Source organism: Salmo salar, chromosome ssa18, assembly GCF_905237065.1.
Source record: "Salmo salar chromosome ssa18, Ssal_v3.1, whole genome shotgun sequence".
NCBI classification, from domain to species: domain Eukaryota; kingdom Metazoa; phylum Chordata; class Actinopteri; order Salmoniformes; family Salmonidae; genus Salmo; species Salmo salar.
In genome coordinates this window covers 14,067,753-14,093,237 of record NC_059459.1, presented here as the reverse complement: position 1 = coordinate 14,093,237, position 25,485 = coordinate 14,067,753, and the positions used below count along the sequence as shown (strand labels likewise).

Below are 25,485 nucleotides of genomic sequence, written 5' to 3'. Positions count from 1 at the left end.
CCAGAGTTCCTCTGTGGAGATGGGAGAACCTTCCAGAAGGACAACCATCTCTGCAGCACTCCACCAATCAGGCCTTTATGGTAGAGTGGCCAGATGGAAGCCACTCCTCAGTAAAAGACACATGACAGCCTGCTTGGAGTTTGCCAAAAGGCAGCTAAAGGACTCTCAGACCATGAGAAACAAGATTCTCTGGTCTGATGAAACCAAGATTGAACTCTTTGGCCTGAATGCCAAGCACCACGTCTGGAGGAAACCTGACACCATCCCCACGGTGAAGCATGGTGGTGGCAGCATCATGCTTTGGGGATGTTTTTCAGTGGCAGGGACTGGGAGACTAGTCAGGATCAAGGGAAAGATGAACGGAGCAAAGTACAGAGAGATCCTTGATGAAAACCTGCTCCAGAGCGCTCAGGACCTCAGACCGGGGTGAAGGTTCACCTTCCAACAGGACAACGACCCTAAGCACACAGCCAAGACAACACACTAGTGGCTTCGGGACAAGTCTCTGAATGTCATTGAGTGGCCCAGCCAGAGCCCGGACTATGAACCCGATCGAACATCTCTGGAGAGACCTGAAAATAGCTGTGCAGCAACGCTCCCCATCCAACCTGACAGAGTTTGAGAGGATCTGCAAAGAAGAATGGGAGAAACACCCAAATACAGGTGTGCCAAGCTTGTAGCATCATACCCAAGAAGACTCGAGGCTGTAATCGCTGCCAAAGGTGCTTCAACAAAGTACTGAGTAAAGGGTCTGAATACTTATGTAAATGTGATATTTCCGTTTTTAATTTTTAATGCATTTGCAAAAATGTATAAAACCTTTTTGCTTTGTCATTATGGGGAATTGTGTGTGTAGATTGATGAGGGGGAAAAAACAATTTAATACATTTTAGGATACGGCTGTAATGTAACAAAATGTGAAAAAAGTCAAGGGGTTTGAATACTTCCCGAATGCACTATATATACCAATGACCACTCAATTTCTATAATATAGGTCTAAGAGTAGAAAAGACATCTTCACGTTCAGGGTGATGAGTCCAACTTTAAAGCACCTGTCTGGGGCTATCCTCCTGAGGATGTCATCCAGGACAACGTGACAGGCCTCATTGGATGATGACTCCTGAGGGAGAGACAGAGAGTCAGTTGAGTTAAGGGGGAGGACAAGTTCCAGGCAGGCTAATGCTGTGTGAATTAAAGCTGGATAGATTTCATGGGACAGTGGTGCTGCTCAAACATCTTAACCACAGGGCACATCAAACCTACACCTGACTCAGTATAAGGTTGACAAAGTAAAATGATTTATGGCTTGATAATTTGATAACACTGCCTGTTTCATCAGTTGAACAGCATGAAAGCTTGGGCAATGACACAGTGTTTTGTCACCATCACCTCTGGCTGACAAGAGAAGACCCCTTATGAATGTATAGTCTAAAGCATATTTGAGCATGCAAAGAAAAAAAATAGAACAATAGAATAATATATATATATTATTCTATTGTTCTATTTTTGTTCTATTTTTTTTCTTGTCTTGGCTGTGTGCTTAGGGTCGTTATATATATATAAAACTACCGGTCAAAAGTTTTAGAACACCTACTCATTCAAGGGTTTTTCTTTATTTTTACTATTTTCTACATTGTAGAATAATAGTGAAGACATCAAAACTATGAAATAACACATATGGAATCATGTAGTAATCAAAAAAGTGTTAAACAAATCAAAAAACTCCTTCAAGACTGTTGGAAAAACATTCCAGGAGAAGCTGGTTGAGAGAATGCCAAGAGTGAATCTGTCATCAAGGCAAAGGGTGGCTATTTGAACAATCTCAAACTTTGTTGGTTACTACATGATTAGGGTAGTTCACATACTGTACCTGCAGTGGCCCCCACGTGAAAAACAACAAGCCTGTTTTAATATTCACATCTCTTTCAATTCAGCATGCGCTTCCTTTGCTCTTGTGTTTTCTTATTGATCGTAAGATGCTAAACTGTGGAGTGTGGTGAATTGTCTATGAATAAGTTTCCCTCAAGCGTACTGAAACAGAGACATGGTTATGTGAAAAGGCGATAGTATCCTGGTCAAAGAGAGATTGTTTCTAGGTTCTTGGAATAAGGCCAAAATTATTTGCCCCCTCGCCCCAACAATTCTACATTCACTTTTTTTGCTCCACTTGTCCATTGAATATTGTACTGTTTTAAATAGACTGTTTACATTAACATTACAATAATGTATTCAAACTTTACATACACCTTCAGTCTTTGTAGGATTAACAAACATACAGTAACATGAATTAATTATGTAGCATGTCACATAACACAACTTTCCAGAAAAGGCTACTAAAACATTGAGGGGAAAAAGTTAATCAGTGTGTTCAGTTCTTTGATTGAGTTAATTTTGGTAGCTGCCAACTTGCCATGTGTTCAGTGTATAGGCGACAGCCCAATAGGGGAGAGTCTTCCACCCTCCCTGGTGATTTGAAGGGGGCACCTGAAGTAAAAACAACTGAAAAATAGGACAAGAGAAAATCCGCTGAATGATAATATTACAACCTGACCTCATACTGTAGCTACTATGTAAGTATCTCTAAATTCGGAATATAAATAGTCAATGAATGTCTTTTAGGGTGTTTTCACCACAGGAGGTTCGTGGCACCTTAATTGGTGAGGACAGGCTCGTGGTAATGGCTGGAGCGGAATGCCATCAAATGCATCAAACACATGGTTTCCTTTTTTAGGACAATGTGAACGCAAAGCTCCCCAGGTTCGCTTGTCATTATTCCCAAACCACACACTAGACTACTGCAACACCGTTTCCCCCTGCCATAAACCCTCACATTGGTGCCACAAAAAAGAGAAGATGACGATGTGCCGGTTTGCGCAAAAAAATGTGTGCTGATTTTGTATATTCATTAGCGATTGTCAAGGATGCACAGAAATTCCAAAATGTATGGAGTTTTTAGTTCAGATTATTTATTTGCAATATGTGATCTATAGGCTAAGAGATTTTCAAGGGGCACTAGCCCCAATTACAGCATTATTTATTCTGCAGTTATTCTAATGCTATTTATTCTGTTACCAATCAAATTTACATGTTAATAGTATCTTCTGATTACAATTATTATATGTCATATTTGAACTCAATGCAATCTATTAGCTTCCAAAATGTAAGTAGGTGTATGTAGCTGTCTGATAACGCATTCTAATTGAATAGCTTGTCCTGCACTTTGTAAAAACCCAGAGTGCATGTTGGAAAAATATATTGGTTCCTTTATAAACATAGCAATGTGAATGCAAAGAGAACGCAGTCCACAAAGTAGTTGAAGTGAACTGGCAAAAGAGTTGAGGCCTCATTCAAAGGCAAATGCAGTGTGACTACAAAGAGAACTGGGTTCATAAGCTTTTTGTTTTACCCCAGAGTTCACTTTAAAGAGGACTGATATTGGTTCCTTTGAAAAGGGCTGATATTGGTTCCTTTAAAGCGGACTATATGTGAAAACACCCTTACATAATAAGGAAGAAAGAGCAAAACAAAAAAACAGAAGACACCAATTTCCTCACCAACAGTTATGTTCCCCATGTTGTCTAACTGCCACTATAAGTCCTGTTGAGAACGGGAAGATGAGAAGGTGCTAGACGTGAACTAATAAATACTTAAACTGCACTTTTAGACCTGGGTCCACAGATGTATTGTACTGTACCAACTTTCCTTGCAGGAATTGTCAGTAATCATAATTATGGAAAAAAAGGGAAACTGGGGTTATTTAACCGAGATGAGAAACATTCATATTGGAGATAATGGAATCAAGACTATTATAAAGTGATTCCAGATCAAAACAGTTGGTGTCGGGTTAGGGACTCATAAATGATATAATAGACAACCCAGACTAATGTGGTTGTATGGATTAGGTCTCCCCTTAGCGGACCAAACAATTTACTGCACAAGTATCAGTCATACATTACCAGTCGTTTTCAGTTATGTTACAATAAAGAGAAGGGGAAAGGGGGGTACTTAGTCAGTTGTACAACTGAATGCATTCAACTGAAATGTGTCTTCTGCATTTAACCCCTCTGATAGCTACGTGTTCTACTGTCACTCAATGTTCTACAATGACCAGGAAGATCATGATAAATAAAACATTTCAAAAGCAAGTTTCCGTTCTCACCAAGTGTGTCATGTCCACTGACACTTTGCTTCTGTTCCAGCAAGTCCTGCAACTATGAGTTATAATTTTAGTTTATCAATATCTGTAATTTATATTTAAAATAGTTAGCCATGCCATATTACCCCATGGAGTATTGGTACCTAGTAATCCTTGGCTGACTGCACTCAGCATGTGGTCATTGGACTCTATAGTAAAGCCTTTCTCCCTGGCGAAAGCTGCTGCTCCATCACCAACCAGCAGACTGTGGGGGATCCTGTCCATCACCCTACAAGCCACCCGCACCGGAGCCCCAACGCTGGAAATCATACTTTCATACCGTACAGACAAAACATTTATCAATGGGTTTCCCTATGAGTATTTATTTTCAAAGATATCTCTTTCCCATGGCAGTGGTTTCAGCAGGTGGTTCTCTTACCATCGTAGTGCTGTGACTTCCCCGAACCTGCCGGCGATGCCCTCCATGATCGCAGCATCACACTCCCCCACTGTTAGGGAATCCTCCCCTCCCCACAATGTGATGCCCAGTCTCTGGGTCATCTTCAACCTCTGGAAAAAACACAAGACTATCATTATGCTTCATTCTATAGCTAGAGGACTCCTGATTTTTTTTGCCTTAATCTGTTGTTGTCTAGTACTGTGTTTTTGCTAGCTAGGACCATCTACTTTAAATGCTGCCTGTCTTCCCAGTAGCCTACTTGGTGTGTGAACTGATGACTGCTCATAACTTGCAGATGATTGTTGACACATCAACCAGGATTAAGGGGCAGGGCAATTTGTGACTGTTGTGGTTTTGTTTAATCAGTGTCAGCGGAGGTCTCGTCGTCAAAACTAAGACCGCCACCGAAACAAAGATGGTTCTGCTGAGTTATTCAAGGAAGGAATAACTCAGCAAAACTAAGACCGCCACACCACTCTCTCACTTGAGTGTCTTACCTAGTTATTTTCAGATGATCTAATTTTGCTCTTTTGCAACTATATGTGTGTTTTTAACCCAGCTCGCCCCTCTCTCTGTCTGCTTTACAGACACTCCCCACCCCTTGGCTGCAACCCTTCTAATTTAGTGTACCCTGCGCACACAACCCATGTGGAATTCCTGGTCTCTAGCAATACTTGGAACTGCCGATCTGCGGTCAAGAACGCTGTGTTCATCTCAGCCTATGCTGCCCTTCAGTCCTTAGACTTTCTGGCCCTGACAGAGAAATGTATCAACCCAGGGAACACTGCTACTCCAACAGCTCTCTCTTTATCTGACAACCTTTTTTCTCATGGTCCGAGAGCACCTGGTCTTTGCGGTGGTGGCACAGGGCTGCTCATGGAGATTTTCTCTTTTCCCCCTCACTCACCTGTCCACCACCTCATTTGAATTCCATGCAGTCACTGTCACTTGCCGACCCAAGCTTAACATTGTTGTCATCTATCGCCCACCATAGAGAGTTCCTCAATGAGCTTGACACCTTGATAAGCTAATTTCCTACGATGGCTCACCACTCTTCGTACTGGGCGACTTCAAGGTCCCGTCATCCGCCTTTGATTAATTTCTTTCCAGCTCTTTCTTTCCCCTTCTTGCCTCTTTTGACCTTTCCCAGTCCCCTCACACTCACAAGGCAGGCAATATGCTTGACCTCATCTTTATTAGAGGCTGTTCGCCCCTACCCAGATGGTTATGCGCAGTCGTAATCTTCACTCTCTTTCTCCCACTACTCTCTCCTCTTCTATCCTGTCATCTCTCCCTTCTGCTGAATCGTTCTCTCTCCTGTCTCCTGATTCTGCCTCTTCGACCTTACTATCCTCCCTTTCTGCATCCTATGACTCTCACTGTCCCCTTTCCTCCTGGCTGGCTCCACCCTCCCCTCCTGCTCCATGGCTGAGTGACTTATTGCGAGCTTACAGAACAGGTGAAAATGAGGGAAAACTAAACTTCCGGAGGACCTATCATCCTTTCTCCCCCTCCTCTCTACCTTATCTTCCTCTGTATCTGCTGCTGAAGCCCCTTTCCATCACTCTAAATTTTAAGCTTCTGCCTCTAACCCTAGGAAACTCTTTTCCACCTTCTCCTCCGTCCTTAATCCTCCACCCCTCCCCCTCCCTTCTCCCGCTCTGCAGACAACTTTGTCAACACTTTGAAATGAAGGTTGACGACATACGCTCCTCATTCACTCAGCCTATTGAATCCACTGGTCCCACTCACACAGAACCATTCTACGCCTTAACCTCTTTCTCCCCCCTCTCTCCAGATGAAATCTTGTGACTAGTGAGGTCCGGTCACTCAACAATCTGTCCGCTCAACCCCATCCCCTCCTCCCTTTCCAGAACATCTCTCGAGACCTTCTCCCATTCCTCACTTCCCTCATCAACTCACCCCTGACCACTGGCGGCGTCCGCTCTGACTTCAAAATGGCCCGAGTCGCTCCCCTCCTCAAGAAACCAACACTCGTCCCTGCTGATGTCAAAAACTACAATAACTCCCTTCTTTCTTTTCTTTCCAAAGCACTTGAGTGTGCTGTCTCTGACCAACTCTCTCGCTATCTCTCTCAGAACAATCTTCTTGGCTCTAACCAGTCAGGCTTCTAGACGGGTCACTCAACGGGACAGCTCTCTCTGTGTCAAGGAGGCTCTCCGCACTGCCATAGCTGACTCTCTCTCCTCTGTTCTCATCCTCCTAGATCTATCCACTGCCTTCAACACCATGAACCACCAGATCCTTCTCTCCACCCTGTCAGGGCTGGGTGTCTCAGGCTCTGCACAATTTAGGATTGCATCCTATCTGGCAGGCCCATCCTACCAGGTGACGTGGAGACGATTTGTGTCTGCACCACATACTCTCACGTCTGGTGTCTCCAAGGGCTCAGTTCTAGGCCCTCTCCTCTTCTCTCTATACACCAAGTCACTCACCTCCGTCATATCCTCACATTGTCTCTCCTATCATTGCTATGCGGATGACAACTCAACTACTTTTCTCCTTACCCCCTTCTGACACCCAGGTGGGGACACGCATCTGTGTGCCTAGTAGATATCTAGGGCTTGGATGTCGGCCACCAAGCTCAACCTCGACAAGGTGAAGCTGCTCTTCCTCCCGAAGAAGGGCCGCCTGCTCCAAGACCTCTCCATCGCAGTTGATAACTCCACAGTGTCCCCCTCCCAGAGTGCAAAGAATCTTGGCGTGACCCTGGACAACACTCTGTCACTCTTTGCAAACATCAAAGAAGTAACATGCTCCTGCAGGTTTATGTTCTACAACACCTGTAGAGTACGACACTACCTCACTGGAAGTGCCGCAGGTCCAAAACCAGGCACTTGTCAACTTCCGTCTGGACTCCTGCAACTTGCTGTTGGCTGGGCTCCCCGCTTGTGCCCACTCGCACTTGACTCTTTTCTCTCTTACTACCTCTGACTTTGCTGATAGCTACTTTATAGCTGAAAAATGTACTTACTATGGCTGAGATATGTGGTTGTCTCACCTAGCTATCTTAAGATGAATGCACTAACTGTAAGTTGCTCTGAATAAGTGTCTGATAAATTACTATAATGTAATTAAAAAAAAATCTAAATAGAAACGCTGCTTTGCTTAACTGTAGTCGGTGGGTCATCAACTCCAACTCATGCCAACCTGCCATGGCATTCTCTACAGTGTCCGTAGCATCTTGTCCAGTGGTAATCAGGCTGAGAGAAACCCCATGTCCCTACAGCTGCCATGGATCCACTGTCTAAAGAACTACTAGCTATGGGAGGACAAAACACATGGTAGCTATATACCCAATCCATGTGCAAATTAAAGTCCCCACATCCAAGGTCTGGGTTAAACAAACGAGTAAATAAACAAAGTAGTAGATTAACGATGCACTAGAACTTTCCTTTCATCATCTTCTTTCTTTCATGAGTCATCCCCATTGGAATAGATGGACTGGCGAAGGCAAGAGATCCCTATCTATGCGTCTAGTGGGCAGAAATGAGAAAGGAAAAGCGGCGTTTGTAGAATAAGGACATGACCCAGGATTAACCCCCTTAACTACACCGCAACCAGTATATATATCAGAGGAGGCTGGTGGGAGGAGCTTTAGGAGGACAGGCTCATTGTAATGGCTGGAATGGAATCAATGGAAGGGTATCAAACACATCAAACTCTGTCCATTTATTCCATTTATTCCATTCTTCCTATAGCTCCTCCCACCAGCCTCCTCTGGTATCACTCTACATGGACACTCTTTGCTGGAACCACGACTTGCAGCACTAGACAATGAAAGTGATCCTCTTCCTCATCTTCTTCCTTTCCGTTTCTGGCAGACTACACAAATACATGGTGTATTGCTGCCACCCACAGGCTCAGTATATCCCTACACAGTTCATCACAGCAAACCCACAGTGCCCCAGTCTCATCCTGGTCCACATTACCTAATCCTTCCTCTGCTGCCCCACATACTCCCTCACACCCATCGCAGATCCCTGAATAGCAAAATATTGTTGTCCCGTTTTCACCTGCTCTCACTCTATCTGCCACTTCCGTCAGATGCACTAACTGCATAGAGACCAATCTGTAAAAAAATTCAAGATGAAAATCATAACAGCCATAAGCATATGGAGCGGGGAGGACATTAGGAAACAGAGAGAGAGACAACATACCACATGAGACTGTAATCCCAACCCCAATCAGCAGAGGGAGTGATATGCACAATAACATTCCATAATGCCTGCCCGCTGCCAGGCTCCAGTCAGTGATCCGAGAAATGGGGACAGCTGCTGAACACAACACCCAAAGGAGAAGCTATCATTGGTAACACAAACACAGCACTGTTGATAAAAACAGCATTGCATGGATAGGGGCTACTGTGGGGGATAAAGATAATTCCATCCCCATCAAAAGGACTTAAAGGCTTTTCATTGCCACAGAGATCTACTTTACACTAGGCCAGGTATTAGGTAAAGGCCTCTGCCTCATTGTGCTATATGGACATGCCCAGCATTCACACCCTTTACCATAACACATACATTGTTCTGGTTCATGTATTATGGTCAAGGGTGTGAATGGGGTGTGTGTGAAGCATAAAGCTTATCACCCAGGTGTGTGATCATGACATAAAATAATATAGCTATGGTCCACTAGCTATAATCCTGCACACTGTGTGTCTGGAGAAACTGTTTTACTTTGTCTGCTCTTAGTTTGGTTCAGTTCTCCTTTGGGACAGAGTATCTTAGATGTCTGTGAGGGCTTGTGGGCTGAGAGCCAGGATCCTGTCCAGGCTGACCCTACCATCCCAGTTCCCCTGCAAAGAGTGCAGTTATATGTAAGAATGCAGTGTCAGATTCTAAGCCGTGCCAGAACATTAAGATAGAAGATTGCGGATTAAATCCAAAGTGGCTCCTTCATCATGTACAATGTAGTATACACTACAGTTCAAAAGTTTGGGGTCACTTAGAAATGTCCTTGTTTTTGAAAGAAAAGCACATCTTTTCTCCATTAAAACATCAAATTGATCAGAAATACAGTGTAGACGTTGTTAATGTTGTAAATGACTATTGTAGCTGGAAACGGCTGATTTTTTTATGGAATATCTACATAGGCGTACAGAGGCCCATTATCAGCAACCATCACTCCTGTGTTCCAATGGCACATTGTGTTAGCTAATCCAAGTTTATCATTTTAAAAGGCTAATTGATCATTAGAAAACCATTTTGCAATTATGTTAGCACAGCTGAAAACTGCAGTCCTGATTAAAGAAGCAATAAAACTGGGCTTTAGACTAGTTGAGTATCTGGATCATCAGCATTTGTGGGTTTGATTAGTCTCAAAATTGCCAGAAACAAAGACCTTTCTTCTGAAACTCGGCAGTCTATTCTTGTTCTGAGAAATGAAGGCTATTCCATGTGAGAAATTGCCAAGAAACGGAAGATCTTGTACAACACTGTGTACTACTCCCATCACAGAACAAGCGCAAACCGGCTCTAACCAGAATAAAAAGAGGAGTGGGAGGCCCCGGTGCACAACTGAGCAAGAGGACAAGTACATTAGAGTGTCTAGTTTGAGAAACAGATGCCTCAGAAGTCCTCAACTGGCAGCTTCATTAAATAGTACCCGCAAAACACCAGTCTCAACATCAACAGTGAAGTGGTGACTCCGGGATGCTGGCCTTTTAAAATTCAAGAATTGAATTAGCTAACAGAACGTGCCATTGGAACACAGAAGTGATGGTTGCTGATAATGGGCCTCTGTACACCTATTGCTACGTTTGTTGATTGAAGAATTAGACCAAGGTGCAGCGTGGTAAGCGTACATCTTACTTATTTAGAACAACACCAAAACCAAAATAAATCAATACAAAACGAAAACGTAACGTTCATTAGGGCAATACAGCACAGTACCAAAAACAAGATCCCACAAACATAGGTGGGAAAAAGGCTGCCTAAGTATGATCCCCAATCAGAGACAACGATAGACAGCTGCCTCTGATTGGGAACCATACCCGGCAAACAAAGAAATAGAACAACTAGAATGCCCATCCAAATCACACCCTGACCTAACCAAATAGAGAAATAAAAAGGCTCTCTAAGGTCTGGGCGTGACACCTATGTAGATATTCCATAAAAAATCTGCCGTTTCCAGCTACAACAGTCATTTAGAACATTAACAACACTGTCTACCCTGTATTTCTGATCAATTTGATGTTATTTTAATGGACAAAAAAGTGCTTTCCTTTCAAAAACAAGAACATTTTTAAGTGACCCCAAACTTTTGAACGGTAGTGCATGTCCACCTGTTGCTATGATACATGAGGGACGTTATCTACCCCCCAGGGAAAGTGTCACAAACAAAGTAGTGTATTGTCAGTGGTTGAGTTTTTGTGATCCAAAAAGTCAACCAGATGTACAACTCCTGCTGAAACTGAGGGTGTCCTAATATGGACCCTGAACGGATGACAGTTTCTATCCAGGACCTAACCACAAATATCTTGCGACTAATGATTTTGCAAAAAGTGTTATAATCAAATGTGATTGACTGATTAATGAAGTGACAACCCCAAAGGAATCAGCCATGACCCACTACAAAAGTGGATCCCCACCCACCATTCTAGTCTTACACCGGTTTAGAGGTGCATGGACAACACACTGGAGGTAGGACCTTATTTTTGGAGTGGCTATCAACAACCTCTTGACAACTCCGCTGTCTGAGTGACAGGACAAGTGTGCAATTAAACCCTCCTCTCAATCACTCAGGCCAGCATTCCACTGTGTAAGCAGACACAGGTCTTTAACCACCTCCTCTTCTTTTCCACCTACCCCACTCTCTCTTGCTTTCTCTCCCCCCCCTCCTTTTCTCTCTCTCTACCCCCCCCCTCTCTCTTGCTTTCTCTCTCTCCCCCCTCTTTTTCTCTCTCTCTACCCCCCTCTTTCTCTCTCTCTCACTCTCCCCCTTTCTTTCTCTCTCTCTCTCTCTCTCTCTCTCTCTCTCTCTCTCTCTCTCTCTCTCCCTCTCTCTTTCTCCCCCCACCTCTCTCTATTTCAGCTCCCCCAGCCTGCAACCCTATCAGCAGTGCCCATACTTAGGGTGTGGGTGGGCATGTGTGTGTGTCATTGAAAGAGTGTGTGTATGTGTGCGTGCCCAGGTGCCAGAGTAGTGGGCTGAGAGAAGTCAACTCCATGACATTATAGCTGAAGGAGAGCGGACAGAGCTCTCTGAGGGGGCCCTGACAACTATGGAGTAAACGCACTGAGGGCCCCCCAGAAAGATAAAAAGACAGACAAACGGACAGAAACACAAAAAAAGGAGAACGTATCACACAATAATGGTGGCAGAAGAGGTTATAATCACCTTGTCTGGTGGAGCACCATGGGGCTTTCGTCTCCAGGGGGGCGCAGAGCACCAGAAACCACTTCAGGTGGCCAAGGTATGGCTTCAGTGAAAGGTAGGATGGTAAAACGTTCAAGGGACAGGGGATATGGTAAGAGGGACATTCTGAATGATAAGTGTCTATGTCTATGACAGTCCATTCTACAATATATTGGGTCTGGAATTAATGGGTTATAAAGGGTTGTGAACGTGGTTCAGATGGAATATCGGCTGCAATCATGGGCAGGGGCCGAGAGGCCTGAGCATGAGTCATGTGTTTGTTCTAGAATGGGTCTCGTGTGGAGACATTGGAGGGATTGATAGAGCTGTAGAACTTTAAACTTCTCCTGTTTGGAGTGCATGTAGCAAGGCACACATCATTTCATGCTATGTGGAATGACATGAGAAAAAACATACACGTGAAGTACTGTTTTCTTAAAGCATTTGGTACGTGATTGCACAGATGTCGGACAGATCGGATAATCATCTGCAGAATTTCCTCATTTGATCTCTCTCGTTTCTGAATGGCTGGTTCTCAGTCAGGGTTCTCAGTCAGTCGCTACACCTCTTCATAAGAGGATATCCAGTTCAGCAAAGCTGTCATAGATACATACAGGATATCAGTTTCACACCTTGGAAATCCAACTGCCTATGCATTCCCCCATTGCATTTCCCCATTACCAAAGTATTTCTCTCCTTTTCTGTATAGGGGATTTTAGTACATATAGTATGGACACACACACACACACACACACACACACACACACACACACACACACACACACACACACACACACACACACACACACACACACACACACACACACACACACACACACACACACACACACACACACACACACACACAGAGTGTTGACTGAGCAAAACCGCTTTTCAAACAGGCTATTCTGGGTTAAGAGGTGGCTCACCAAAGTGTGTGTTTCAGCCCAGTGAAGAAATTGTCAGGGTTATAATCTTTCCCAATGCTAGTTGAGATCCAAAGGGTTAAAGAACCCCTTCAAAACAAATATAAATTCCTCTATCCTCACACACATCTATATAACCCTTGATGTGTAAAGCTTCTACCAGAGTAAGAAATCCTTACAGATCATGTAGCTTCAACATGTACACTCTCTTAAAATCTCATAGGTTGCATCAACACAACTATGGGTTGAGCCTGGGCACAAATAGTGGGAGAGTGCATGGGGGAGGAGAGGTGCTGGCTGGCATTTCGCTGCTGAAGTGGGTAAGAGGGCTTCACTTCAGCCACAGCTTGTGGGAAATGTCTGCAGCACGTCCAAGCTGTCAGGGCAAGTCATCAAGACAAGACATCAAGAGCTGCTTTGTCATGTTCTCCATCCAATATCACTTTTCAGAATGAAGGAGAGATGACAGAGAGATAAATAGATAGAGAGAGAGCTCGTTAGAGAGAGTGAGATAGAGAGAGAGAGATAGAGTATGGCATTGAGTGCTGTTGGCAAACCTATCTTATATTGTTTACTGTGGGTGATATTTTGTCTCTCTCTGCTGGTGTAGGTGCGTAAGCGCAGTAAGGCGTGCAGAGCAGGACTGCGGGAGGGCGATGAGCTGGTGTCCATCAACGAGCAGCCATGTGGAAGTCTGTCCCACTCCCAGGCCATGACCATAATCGACAGCTCCCCAGGAATATTACACATCCGGGTCAAGAGGTCAGAGAGCAATTACAATCGCCATTGATGTGTAGACCTTTATGCATAAAAATCCTGATGTTAACACATTGTTTTACCTGTTATATTAGCATTAAGTCCTACTCCATCATTATTTTATTAGTTTAACCTTTATTTAACTAGGCAAGTCAGTTAACAACAAATTCTTATTTACAATCACAGCCTGCCAGGGAATAATGGGTAAACTGCCTTGTTCAGGGGCAGAACAACAGATTTTTACCTTGTCAGCTCGGGGATTCGATCCAGCAACCTTTCAGTTACTGGCCCAATGCTCTAACCGCCAGGCTACCTGCCACCCCATTTTATGCAAATAGCATAAGCCAGAGCAGTATGCCCAACAATTGTTAATTTGCTCCCACAGGGCACCGGCAGGCTTCCAGTCTGTGGTGCTGTTGACCCGCGCCCCGTCCCCCCGCATTGACAAGGAGTACCGAGCCGCCCTGCGTGCCATGTCCCCCTCCTCCAGACCCCACCACATAGCAGCTGTCAGGGAGGTCCCCCATGGCAGGTCCTCTGTCCTGTCCCCCATGGGGCGCAGCGGCCTCACCTCGCCCCCAGGCAGTGAGGCCTACTACGGGGAGACAGACAGCGACGCAGATGTGGCAGCCCACGAGAGGCAGAGGAGGCAGAAGCGCAGAAGTCCCAGCAACTTACCCGGCAAAGCCTCTGGCAGAGCCTCTCAGGAGGGAGGGGAGACCTCAGAGTTTAGCGGCTATGACAGCGCCCCAGATGGCCGGCTCTACCCAGGGCTCCAGGACCACGGGCTAATGGATGGCCGAGGAGCGGGGGAAGGCTTGCCGGGGGTGGCCCGCAAGGAGGTGATTTACCAGCCCCCTCCAGGGATGTGGTCCTCCCAGACCTCCACAGAGACCTCCTCCATCATCTCCTCTGTTGAGGACCAGGGCCCAGGACGGGACGGAGTGGCGGAGGAGGACAGTGGCTTCCAGGAGCCCTCCAACGTGGTCCCACTGGTTTCCCCCGAGAGGGCCAAGGAGGCCATGCAGCTGAGCTCCCGCAGGCAGTTGGTGCCCATGGTGGGGCCCATAGACACCCCTGTGGATGAGCAGCTCAGTGTCACCTACATGGACAAGGCCAAGCAAGCCAGTGAGTATCGTAATCATACCCTATAAGGTGATGTGAGATGTGTTACTGTACAAATAATTAGTCATGTAATGGCTAGTTGAGGCTGGCATTGCATGTTGTGAGTTATTTATACTGAACAAAAATATAAACGCAACATGTAAATTGTTGGTCCCATGTTTCATTAGCTGAAATAAAAGATCCCAGAAATGTTCAATACACACAAAAAGCTTATTTCTCTCAAATGTTGTGCACAAATTTGTTTACATCCCTGTTAGTGAGTAATTATCCTTTGCAAAGATAAACCATCCACCTGGCAGGTGTGGCATATCAGGAAGCTCATTAAACAGCATGATCATTACAGAGCTGCACCTTGTGCTGGGGACAATAAAAGGCCACTCTAAAATGGGCAGTTTTGTCACACAACACAATGCCACAGATGTCTCAAGTTTTGAGGGAGCGTGCAATTGGTATGCTGACTGTAGGAATGTCCACCACAGCTGTTGCCAAACAATTGAATGTTAATTTCTCTACCATAAGCCCACTCCAACGTCGTTTTAGAGAATTTGGCAGTACATCACAACCACAGACCATGTTTTAACCATGCCAGTCCAGGACCTCCAGATCCATCTTCTTCACCTGCAGGATCATCTGAGACCAGCCACCCGGAGAGCTGATGAAACTGTGGGTTTGCACAGCTGAAGAATCTCTACACAAACTGTCAGAAACCATCTCAGGGAAGCTCATCTGCGTGCTCTTGGTCTTCACCAGGGTCTTGACCTGACTGCAGTTCGGTGTCATAACCGACTTCAGTGGACAAATGCTCACCTTCGCTGGCCACTGGCACGCTGGAGAAGTGTGCTTTCACGGATGAATCCCGGTTTCAACTGTACCGGGCAGAAGGCAGACAGCATGTATGGTGTCGTGTGGGCGAGCGGTTTGCTGATGTCAATGTTGTGAACAGAGTGCCCCATGGTGGCCGTGGGGTTATGGTATGGGCAGGCACAAGCTAGGGACAATGAACACAATTGCATTTTATCAATGGCAATTTGAAAGCACAGAGATACCGTGACGTGATCCTGAGGCCCATTGTCGTGACATTCATCCGCCGCCATCGCTTCATGTTACAGCATGACAATGCACGGCCCCGTGTCGCAAGATTCTGTACACAATTCCTGGAAGCTGAAAATGTCCCAGTTCTTCCATGGCCTGCATACTCACCAGACATGTCACCCATTGAGCCTGTTTGGAATGCTCTGGATTGACGTGTATGACAGCATGTTCCAGTTCCTGCAAATATCCAGCAACTTCACACAGCCATTGAAGAGGAGTGGGACAACATTCCACAGGCCACAATCAACAGCCTGATCAACTCTATGCGTAGGAGATGTATCGCGCTGCATGAGGCAAATGGTGGTCACACCAGATACTGACTGGTTTTCTGATCCACGTCCTTACCCTTTTTTGAGGTATCTGTGACCAACAGATGCATTTCTCTATTCCCAGTCATGTGAAATCCATAGATTAGGGCCTCGTGATTTGATTTCCTTATATGAACTGTAACTCAGTAAAATCTTAGAAATTGTTGCATGTTGCGTTTACATTTTTGTTCAGTGTAAATCATATTTAAAAAATGACATTAAGATAATGAGATGGTTTAAGTAGCTTCTCAAATCAAATCAAAGTTTATTCTCATAGGTGTCCTCTCAGGTAAAGGCAGAGTATTCCTCATGAGACAGCATTAGTCTGAAAAGGGCCCCTTTAAGAGGACAGAGGCAGTCCCTTCTACGTAGAACAAGGGCTATATTTGTCCCCTAGTTCAGTGGTCCGCTAACCCGAGCACTGCATGCATGAACTGGGAAAGGCATCTCCAAGCAGCTGCTATCTGATATCAAGTAGCAGTCCTTCTCCCCCCTCTCACTTTCCCTCTTTGACCACCTTTATATATCACTCTGTCCTTCTCTTCCACTATATTCCCCTCTCATGTTCATGTCTTGCTACATCTCGCTAAGATTGCAACAAAAACAAGGACACATTTAAGAAAAACGTACAATAACCATTTACAGGTATAAATAAGACACATTTAAAACTGTATCTAGAGTAAACAAAATATGATATCATTCCACTCATACACATATCAATAGGCAAAATACACACGTGCTGCCTATGGTCAGATGGTTTAGACACCAATACACCAATAGTTAATAATAGTAAGGCGGAGTGCCCTCTGCTGTGATCAGTCTGTCAGAGCTAACAGGCAGCTGATGATTGGACCAGTGACCTGGGCTAACAGCCAAAATATATACAGTACCAGTCAAAAGTTTGGACATACCTACTCATTCAAGGGTTTTTCTTTATTTTTACTATTTTCTACATTGTAGAAGAACAGTGAAGACATCAAAACTATAAAATAACACATGAATCATGTAGTAACCAAAAAAGTGTTATCAAATCAAAATAGATTTTATATTTGAGATTCTTCAAGTAGGCACCCTTTGCCTTGATGACAGCTTTGCAGACTCTTGGCATTCTCTCAACCAGCTTCACCTGGAATGCTTTTCCAACAGTCTTGAAGGAGTTCCCATATATGCTGAGCACTTGTTGGCTGCTTTTCCTTCACTCTGCGGTCCAACTCATCCCAAACCATCTCAATTGGGTTGAGGTCGGGTGATTATCAAGGCCAGGTCATCTGATGCAGCACTCCATCACTCTCCTTCTTTGCCAAATAGCCCTTTCACAGCCTGTAGGTGTGTTGGGTCATTGTCCTGTTGAAAAACAAATGATAGTCCCGCTAAGCGCAAACTAGATGGGATGGCGTATCGCTGCATAATGCTGTGGTAGCCATGCTGGTTAAGTGTGCCTTGAGTTCTAAATAAATCACAGACAGTGTCACCAGCAAAGCACCCCTACACCATCACACCTCCTCCTCCATGCTTCACGGTAGGGAACCACACATGCGGAGATCATCCGTTCACCTACTCTGCATCTCACAAAGACACAGGGTTGGAACCAAAAAATCTCAAATTTGGACTCATCAAACCAAAGGACAGATTTCCACCGGTCTAATGTCCATTGCTCGTGTTTCTTCGCAAGTCTCTTCTTCCTATTGGTGTCCTTTAGTAGTGATTTCTTGGCAGCAATTCGACCATGAAGGCCTGATTCACGCATTCTCCTCTGAACAGTTCATGTTGAAATGTGTCTGTTACTTGAACTCTGTGAAGCATTTATTTGGGCTGCAATTTCTGAGGCTGGTAACTCTAATGAACTCATGTTCTGCAGCAGAGGTAACTCTGGGTCTTCCTTTCCTGTGGCGGTTCTCATGAGAGACAGTTTCATCATAGCGCTTGATGGTTTTGCGACTGCACTTGAAGAAGCTTTCAAAGTTCTTCACATTTTTCAGATTGACTGACCTTCATGTCTTAAAGTAATGATGGACTGTCATTTCTCTTTGCTTACTTGAGCTGTTCTTGTCATAATATGGACTTGGTCTTTTACCAAATAGGGCTTTCTTCTGTATATATCAACCCTAACTTGTCACTACACAACTGATTGGCTCAAACGCATTTAGAAGGAAAGAAATTCCACAAATTCCACAAATTAACTTTTAACATGGCACACCTGTTAATTGAAATCCATTCCAGGTGACTTCCTCATGAAGCTGGTTGAGAGAATGCCAAGAGTGTGCAAAGCTGTCATCAAGGCAAAGGGTGGCTATTTTGAAGAATCTAGGCAGAGTTGCAAAGTGAAAGCCATATCTCAGACTGACCAATAAAAATAAAAGATTAAGATGGGCAAAAGAACACAGACACTGGACAGAGGAGCTCTGTCTAGAAGGCCAGCATCCCGGAGTCGGCTCTTCACTGTTGACCTTGAGACCGGTGTTTTGCGGGTACTATTTAATGAAGCTGCCAGTTGAGCACTTGTGAGGCATCTGTTTCTCAAACTAGACACTCTAATGTACTTGTCCTCTTGTTCAGTTGTGCACCGGGCCCTCTCACTCCTCTTTCTATTCTGGTTAGAGCCAGTTTGCACTGTTCTGTGAAGGGAGTAGTACACAGCGTTGTACAAGATCTTCCGTTTCTTGGCAATTTCTCACATGGAATAGCCTTCATTTCTCAGAACAAGAATAGACTAACGAGTTTCGGAAGAAAGTTCTTTGTTTCTGGCCATTTTGAGCTTGTAATCGAACCCACAAATGCTGATGATCCAGATACTCAACTAGTCTAAAAAAGGCCAGTTTTATTGCTTCTTTAATTAGCACAAAAGTTTTCAGCTGTGCTAACATAATTGCAAAAGGGTTTTCTAATGATCAAGTTAGCCTTTTAAAATGATAAACTTGAATTAGCTAACACAACATGCCATTGGAACACAGGAGTGATGGTTGCTGATAATGGGCCTCTGTATGCCTATGTAGATATTCCATAATAAAATCTGCCGTTTCCACCTACAACAGTCATTTACAACATTAATAATCTCTACACTGTATTTCTGATCAATTTTATGTTATTTTAATGGACAAAAAAGGTGCTTTCCTTTCAAAAACAAGGACATTTCTAAGTGACCCCAAATGTTTGAACTGTAGTGTATATACCAAATATACCACCTGTCACAGTCATAAACTCCCAGAGAGGGAGAGCTGAGGCTATTTGAGGACGTTGCTGTTTTAAGAAGTTTAAATAAATAAAATGCCATAAATCCCTGAGTGTCCCTAATTAGAGGTTCACATGTCCTCTTCAGGGACACTGCCAATGACAAATGAAATAACAACTCCTTACATAGTTGGGCACATTGGGATCATATCTGTCTAAAACTATAACAAGTTTGTGCAAATGTACAACGTCTGCTTGAAGTTTGCCTACAAGATGGGACTTTTCTTCAAATCTATGCTATTAGGTTAATAGCTGGGAACTTCACCTTGGTAAATGTAAAAATCCTGTGGCTTGCCAGACATTTTTTTGGATGTGCTCTGGTAGCATGCTAGAAGATGGATGGTTGTCACTGGAGTACCACACACCCTCTTCCCCTGGAGGTTGTCCCCCCCCCTCCCCAGATAGCATATGAGCACGTCATAATCTATGGCAAAATGTGTAGAATAGCGTGAGATTAGCTGTAAAACTGCAAATTTTTCTCTCTGCCTCATGGCAAAATGTGTAGAATTGTAGGAGGTTAGCTGTTGGCGGTCATGATGAGTTCTCCATTTAAAGGTTATATCTGGATCTTTTTACACTGTTAAAAAAAATCCCCCTTTACTTTTGGCAATGCATTAACAGTCATGTTGTTTTCATCATATTTTAAATAGCTTGCAGAAATTATGACCACCCTGTGTCGCTTTACGTGGACTAAGAACTCACTACATGAAAATACTATCCTGTGATCTTTTTGTGTATATTATGTTAGGTGCAGTTGTTCAGATGAATTGTAACTCCTATTCAAGAATTGAAAATTAGTTCCATTGAGCTTTAAAAAAAGGACTTTGACCTAATTAAAATGGAAATGACCACAACCGAGATGTTATGGAAACAGTAAAGGTGTTTCTACAGACGTACCCACACTAAAACATGCTCTTTGACCCCTACAGAACTGAACCGGGGTGACACGGTTCAAGACAAACAGGTGAAGGAGGCCAGAACCAAGTGCCGGTCTATCGCCTCCCTTCTGACAGACGCTCCCAACCCCCACTCCAAGGGTGTGCTGATGTTCAAGAAGCGGCGGCAGCGCTCCAAGAAGTACACGCTGACCAGCTTCGGCAGCGTGGACGAGGACATGCAGCAAGATTCCCAGGAGGAAGATGGTCTTTTCCCAGGAAGCGAGTCGGAGTTTGATGAGGATGGCTTCTCAGCCGCCCCCGACACCACCTGGGACAGTGACTACTTGGATGCACTGGAGAAGAGGGCGACCGCAGGGGGAGAGCGAGGGGATGGGACAGAAGATGCCCCCAGTCCCGGCCTGAGTGACATCTCTGGGAAGGGCGCCCAGCTGTTTGAGCAGCAAAGGAAGAGGGCGGCCGAGCATGCCAAGAAGGTGGCTGCCACCCAGCCTCAGGTGCCGCCCCAGCCTCAGATAAAGACCCAACCACCGAACCAACCACAGATCCAGGAGCAGCCTCAGCCATATGCACAGAGCCAGCCCCAGCCAGAGACACAACCACAGATGTACCAACCTCAGAAACCTGTGGCACCACCGCCCCCTGTAGCCTTCCAGGAGGAGACTCCGTCTGTGGCAGAGAGGCCTATGGCACCGGCCCCAGCTGCTCCTACTGCCTACAGTATGGCTAACGGAGACGTAGCCTACTCTGCAGTGAGCACAGCTAGTGTGGTAATGTCACCCCCGACTGTGGCACCCAAACCAATCACCGGCCAAGTGTCCATCTCAACCATGCCTCCGCCCCAAACACCACTGCCAGAACTCTCCTCCAGCTCTGTGGTCAACAGAACCGCCCGCCCCTTCAACCCAGGGTTTGTGACTAACCGAGCCGCCACCGCTCCTGTTGTGTTCCGCCCTGTTGTCACCAAAAGGGCCCAGCGCCCAGCAACCTCTGTGTCAATTGTAGGACCTCCCTTCTCCACCACATCAGAGCTGCCTGCAAGTGGTTGTCCTTCCTTCTTCTCTCCCTCGTCCTCTGTGTCCGGAGGACCGTTCTCCACCCCCTCCTCAGCACCGGCCACTCATCCCCGTCCTGCCTTCTCTGTGGAGAGCCTGGCAGAACCACCCATGCTCTCTGTTCCACAGGCTTCCTTCACAGCCATACCTCCACCCCCAGCACAATTCTCAGGTGGCTCCATACCCCCACCTCCAGTCTCGTTTGCCTCCGTACCACCACCCCCAGTATTGTTTGCCAATGTACCCTCAATTCCACCCCCATCGCCATTCTCAGGTGCTCCCATACCTCAAGCCCCAGTCTCAGTGGCCCAATCATCCCCAGCTCCAGTGTCATTTGACCCCATACCCCAACCTCAAGTTTCTTTTGCCCACATGCCCCAAGCTTCAGTCTCAGTTGTCCCACTCCCACCCCCCACAGCCCCTGCAGCTGTACCCACATCCCCCATGTCCAAGGTCCCACCTCTCCCTGGTGGTCGTACCGGTTACCTCCAGGAGGCTCGTCGGCGCAGCGGCAGGAGGCCCATGTTCCGCGTCCCTGATGAGAAGAAGAACTCTCCCAACCCTGCCCTGCTGAACATGGTGCAGAACCTGGATGACAGGCCCCACTACGGAAGCAACTCAGGGAGTATGATGGGCTTTGAGTCAGGCACAGAGGAAGACCAGGGTGCTGAAGCCGGCCGGGGCAGGATGCCTCCACCGGTGGCCCCCAAACCCAGGGTCATCCACGAGTCCCCTCAGATTCCCCAGGCGGAGGGGAAGGGGGCTCAGCTGTTTGCCCGCAGGCAGAGTCGCATGGACCGGTTTGTGGTAGACACCCCACTAGAGACGCCCTACCAGCAGGAGGTTACCCACCCAGGGGCCGAGTCCCAGTATGCCCCCAACCCCAATATCAACTCACAGTGGAAGTTATCCCCCAACATCCGTGCCCCCCCGCCCATTGGTTACAACCCGTTGCTAGCCCCCTCCTGCCCTGTGGGGCCACAGAGAGATACAGGCAGGTCTGACAGGAGGAGCTGGGGAAGCAGAGGGGGGATAGCCTCTCATAGGGAGGGAATCAAAGCTCTGGATTTCATGAGAAGGCAGCCTTACCAGCTTAACTCAGCTATGTTCGGGGGTAGCGTTGCCAACCTGTCGGCAATGCCCTCATACCAGGACCAGAGGCAGCAGCAGGGAGGATATACTACCATGGTGGGCAGCACCATGACTCCTCCCAGACAGATCCCAGTCAAGGCGGCCCGTGTGTACGAGATCAAACGCTTCTCAACACCCACGCCCATGTCAGCCCGGTGTTTGGCCCCCACCGTGATCGCTCCTCGTTCAGCCACAACGCTGGGAGAGCGCCTGACCCACTCCGACATGATCTCCCCAACCCCTGCTCCTCTCTCCCCACCCCCTGCCCCTGTCTTTTCCCCAGCCCCGGTCTCTGCCCCACATCCCGCCCTTGCTCCTACCTATTCAGGGGGCCTGCCCGGGCTGCCCAGAATCAATGCCACCCCAGTCCCCAACCCCATCCCCCACCCGTCACCCTATCCTGGGGTGTCTTACAGTGGGCTCCAAGGTGCTAAGCAGTTTCAGAGTGCCCCTGATCTGAGTTTCCTTGCAAACCTCCCCCCTCCTTTCAGGGCAAATGCCATGCAGGCACCCAAACCCCGCTTCATCGCCACCAAGGTGGGCGTCCAGCCGCGTGTGTGGAGACCAAGTGCCATGTGAACGGGAGTGGGAGACCCTGTCTGAGAACTGGACACATCCCAGCCCTATAAAGAAAGATAGATATCTGCAAAACAACAGAGTATTAAAGTGGTCAAAAACTGATCAATGAGTTTGTTCAGAGCCCAACAAATACGTTTTCACAAATGTATGAAGTCTCTTTCATTGTAAGGATTTGAAACCCTCACTAAACGAATGTTTGATTGGTGAAACTCAGAAATGTGTTTCCATTCATTTGATTATTATTATTATTATTTTCCACCTTTTTGTTTGTGCAATAGAGGTCCTTTGCTGTCAACGTCACAAAGTGCTATGATCAACTTCAAATCATGGTCCTCCATGTGATTGCAGTCGTAGATTCGCTTGCTTGTCACACATACTGTTGCTGACCTGCGTTTGTCTGGTTTGTCTTTCAACTAATTTGGCCCAGACATGTCCCAAAATACACAGTAGTATATCCACTGTACGCCTGTCCTGGAGGAGGTTTTTGTAGGGCTTATCTTTCTACACAGTCAGCTAAATACTGTTTCAATCGCCATGGGAGTGAGAGAGCCTGTACTGAATTATTCTTTGAAACTTGAAATGTTGACATGTAGGATTTCTGAAATGAAATGAAGTGGTGAATATCATTTTGCGTAGCAACCGACCGTTCACTAAAAATTACCACAGGAGGATCGCTGAGGCCCTGAGTCTTCCCTGTCTCTGATGAGAGGACAGAGGAGGGGGAGGTGAGGCTAACACAGAGAGTGGTGAACACAGGGGGGTCCGAGCTGATTCAATGGGAGCACCATCAGACGAGTGTCAAGCGCGATGATGCTTCACTCAGAAGAAACCCTTGACATACTTCTCTCATTAATTCTGGGCTCTCCAGCAGAGGTCCTTGCTCCTTTTTCATTTTGCAAAGGCAATGTCAAATTGTTAATGGTTCTAGGGCTGGGGCTCCCTTCCAGTCTGCTGAAGCCCACCTCGGAAGATCAGAGGTGGTGGATGATACTGTAAGTTAGACCTCGCTCCATCCTGAGTGTTTGTGTTGGTGGCACCAGATCCCTGGCTCCCAGTGGTCAGTGAGAAATGCTATCTGATTTGGCGGGGCTTGTAGTTAACAGGTGTTTTTGTAGCCAGTCACTGCCTATTTGCGGAGCTGATTGGACAGCCAACCGAATTGGATGAGCACAGCAACCCAGCCCTTCCCAGACTAGTGTGCCCTTTCTGAATGTCTGGCGTCCATGTCACCACTCACGTTGTATTAAAACAAATCACACTGATGACAGATGTACATTTTTTGTGACTGAATCTGATTTGTCATATAGAGAAACAGGGAGGCACCGGCAACAGAAATGTTAAAGACATGAGATGGGCTGTGGATATTGAAGAAGCAGGGACATACGGTCCCTGCCAAATGATTTAGAGGGGTGTCGGTTATGAACCAAGGTCCTCACTGGCATGTTAGCCTCTAATTTAGAGGAGGGGAGATATGTCACGGTGTACCATGAGAGAGAAACTTCAGTTGTGGATATTTGTCAAGGATTTCCCACAGCCTTTAGAAAGTAGACGAGAGTGACCAGGAACGCCTGGTTCTGAGGCCTAGTAAGGGAGGAGGGTAGAGAGAGAACAGAACAGACTCCACCGGTGCCTCTCTGAGACATGGAGGTGATCAGGTAGTGTATTAAAATGGCAGAGATGACACATAATGAACCCGATCATGAACGAAACCATAACCGTTCATGTTCTTCTAACAATGAAAACAGCTGATGGTAATTAACTGTAAATATATACAGGCTTTTGGATATGGATACGACCCCCATTCACTGACAGGGTTCATGACTTACCTTTCTGACACTGGTAAATCATTGTTATTTTTTGTTGTTTTTCTAATTTATTAATCTAATTGAACCTAACTTAGGCTATCTGTATTTATGTCATTATGGGTTTTAAAGTATGTGATATGTTGTGCATAGTGGTCTCGGTGTGTAAAAAAACAAAAAAACATTTATCCTGGATACATCTATATAAAAGAGTGAGTGTGAAAATGTCTGTTAATGAAGCTGCAATAAAGGAGGGCAGTATGAGCTTTTTACTGACTAAGAGATGTGTTCATTTTAGAGGAATAAAAATACTTAAACATTTATCCAATTGTCTGAATCCTCTGATTCCACACTGGCCCCCCGTCATTAAAAAGCACTGAGTGACACTGAAATTCTCACATACACAATATTTTTGTACTAGAGAAAACCAGTCTATGAACAGGGATAGTAGGCTACATGCAAAGACAATGCCAATATTTCTCTAATTCAATTAGGAGAGAGTGGGGTAAGTTGAGCCATTCTTTCTAACAAAGATATATACATATATTTCAGGATGTGCATCCCTGGAATTAATCAGAATTCATGTAAACATTACAGTTTTGAAAACAT

The 25,485-nt window shown here is 45.7% G+C and overlaps 1 protein-coding gene and 1 pseudogene across 2 annotated transcripts; one reads left to right on the top strand and one right to left on the bottom strand.

Annotated features, from left to right (window-relative positions):
- Window positions 1-1,103: 1,103 nt before the first annotated feature.
- Window positions 1,104-8,094, bottom strand: LOC106576901 (isoaspartyl peptidase/L-asparaginase-like; annotated as a pseudogene).
- A 3,603-nt stretch (window positions 8,095-11,697) lies between these two features.
- Window positions 11,698-25,199, top strand: LOC106576703 (synaptopodin 2-like protein). 2 transcript variants are annotated; one of them, XM_014154019.2, is made up of 4 exons: window positions 11,698-12,036; window positions 13,515-13,666; window positions 14,046-14,788; window positions 20,343-25,199. In XM_014154019.2, the coding sequence occupies exons 1-4, from the start codon at window positions 11,935-11,937 to the stop codon at window positions 23,072-23,074; spliced, it is 3,729 nt and encodes a 1,242-aa protein (XP_014009494.2). In that variant the 5' UTR covers window positions 11,698-11,934; the 3' UTR covers window positions 23,075-25,199. The 2 variants fall into 2 exon arrangements, with proteins under 2 accessions (XP_014009494.2, XP_014009495.2); XM_014154020.2 differs by having other exon boundaries at window positions 11,922-12,054.
- The last annotated feature ends 286 nt before the right edge of the window (window positions 25,200-25,485 follow it).

Coding starts and splice junctions, on each gene's coding strand:
- LOC106576703 (XM_014154019.2), top strand. CDS start 11,935: ATGGTGGCAGAAGAGGTTATAATCACCTTGTCTGGTGGAGCACCATGG. Junction 12,037..13,514: donor AACCACTTCAGGTGGCCAAG/GTATGGCTTCAG, acceptor CTGCTGGTGTAG/GTGCGTAAGCGCAGTAAGGC. Junction 14,789..20,342: donor GGACAAGGCCAAGCAAGCCA/GTGAGTATCGTA, acceptor TGACCCCTACAG/AACTGAACCGGGGTGACACG.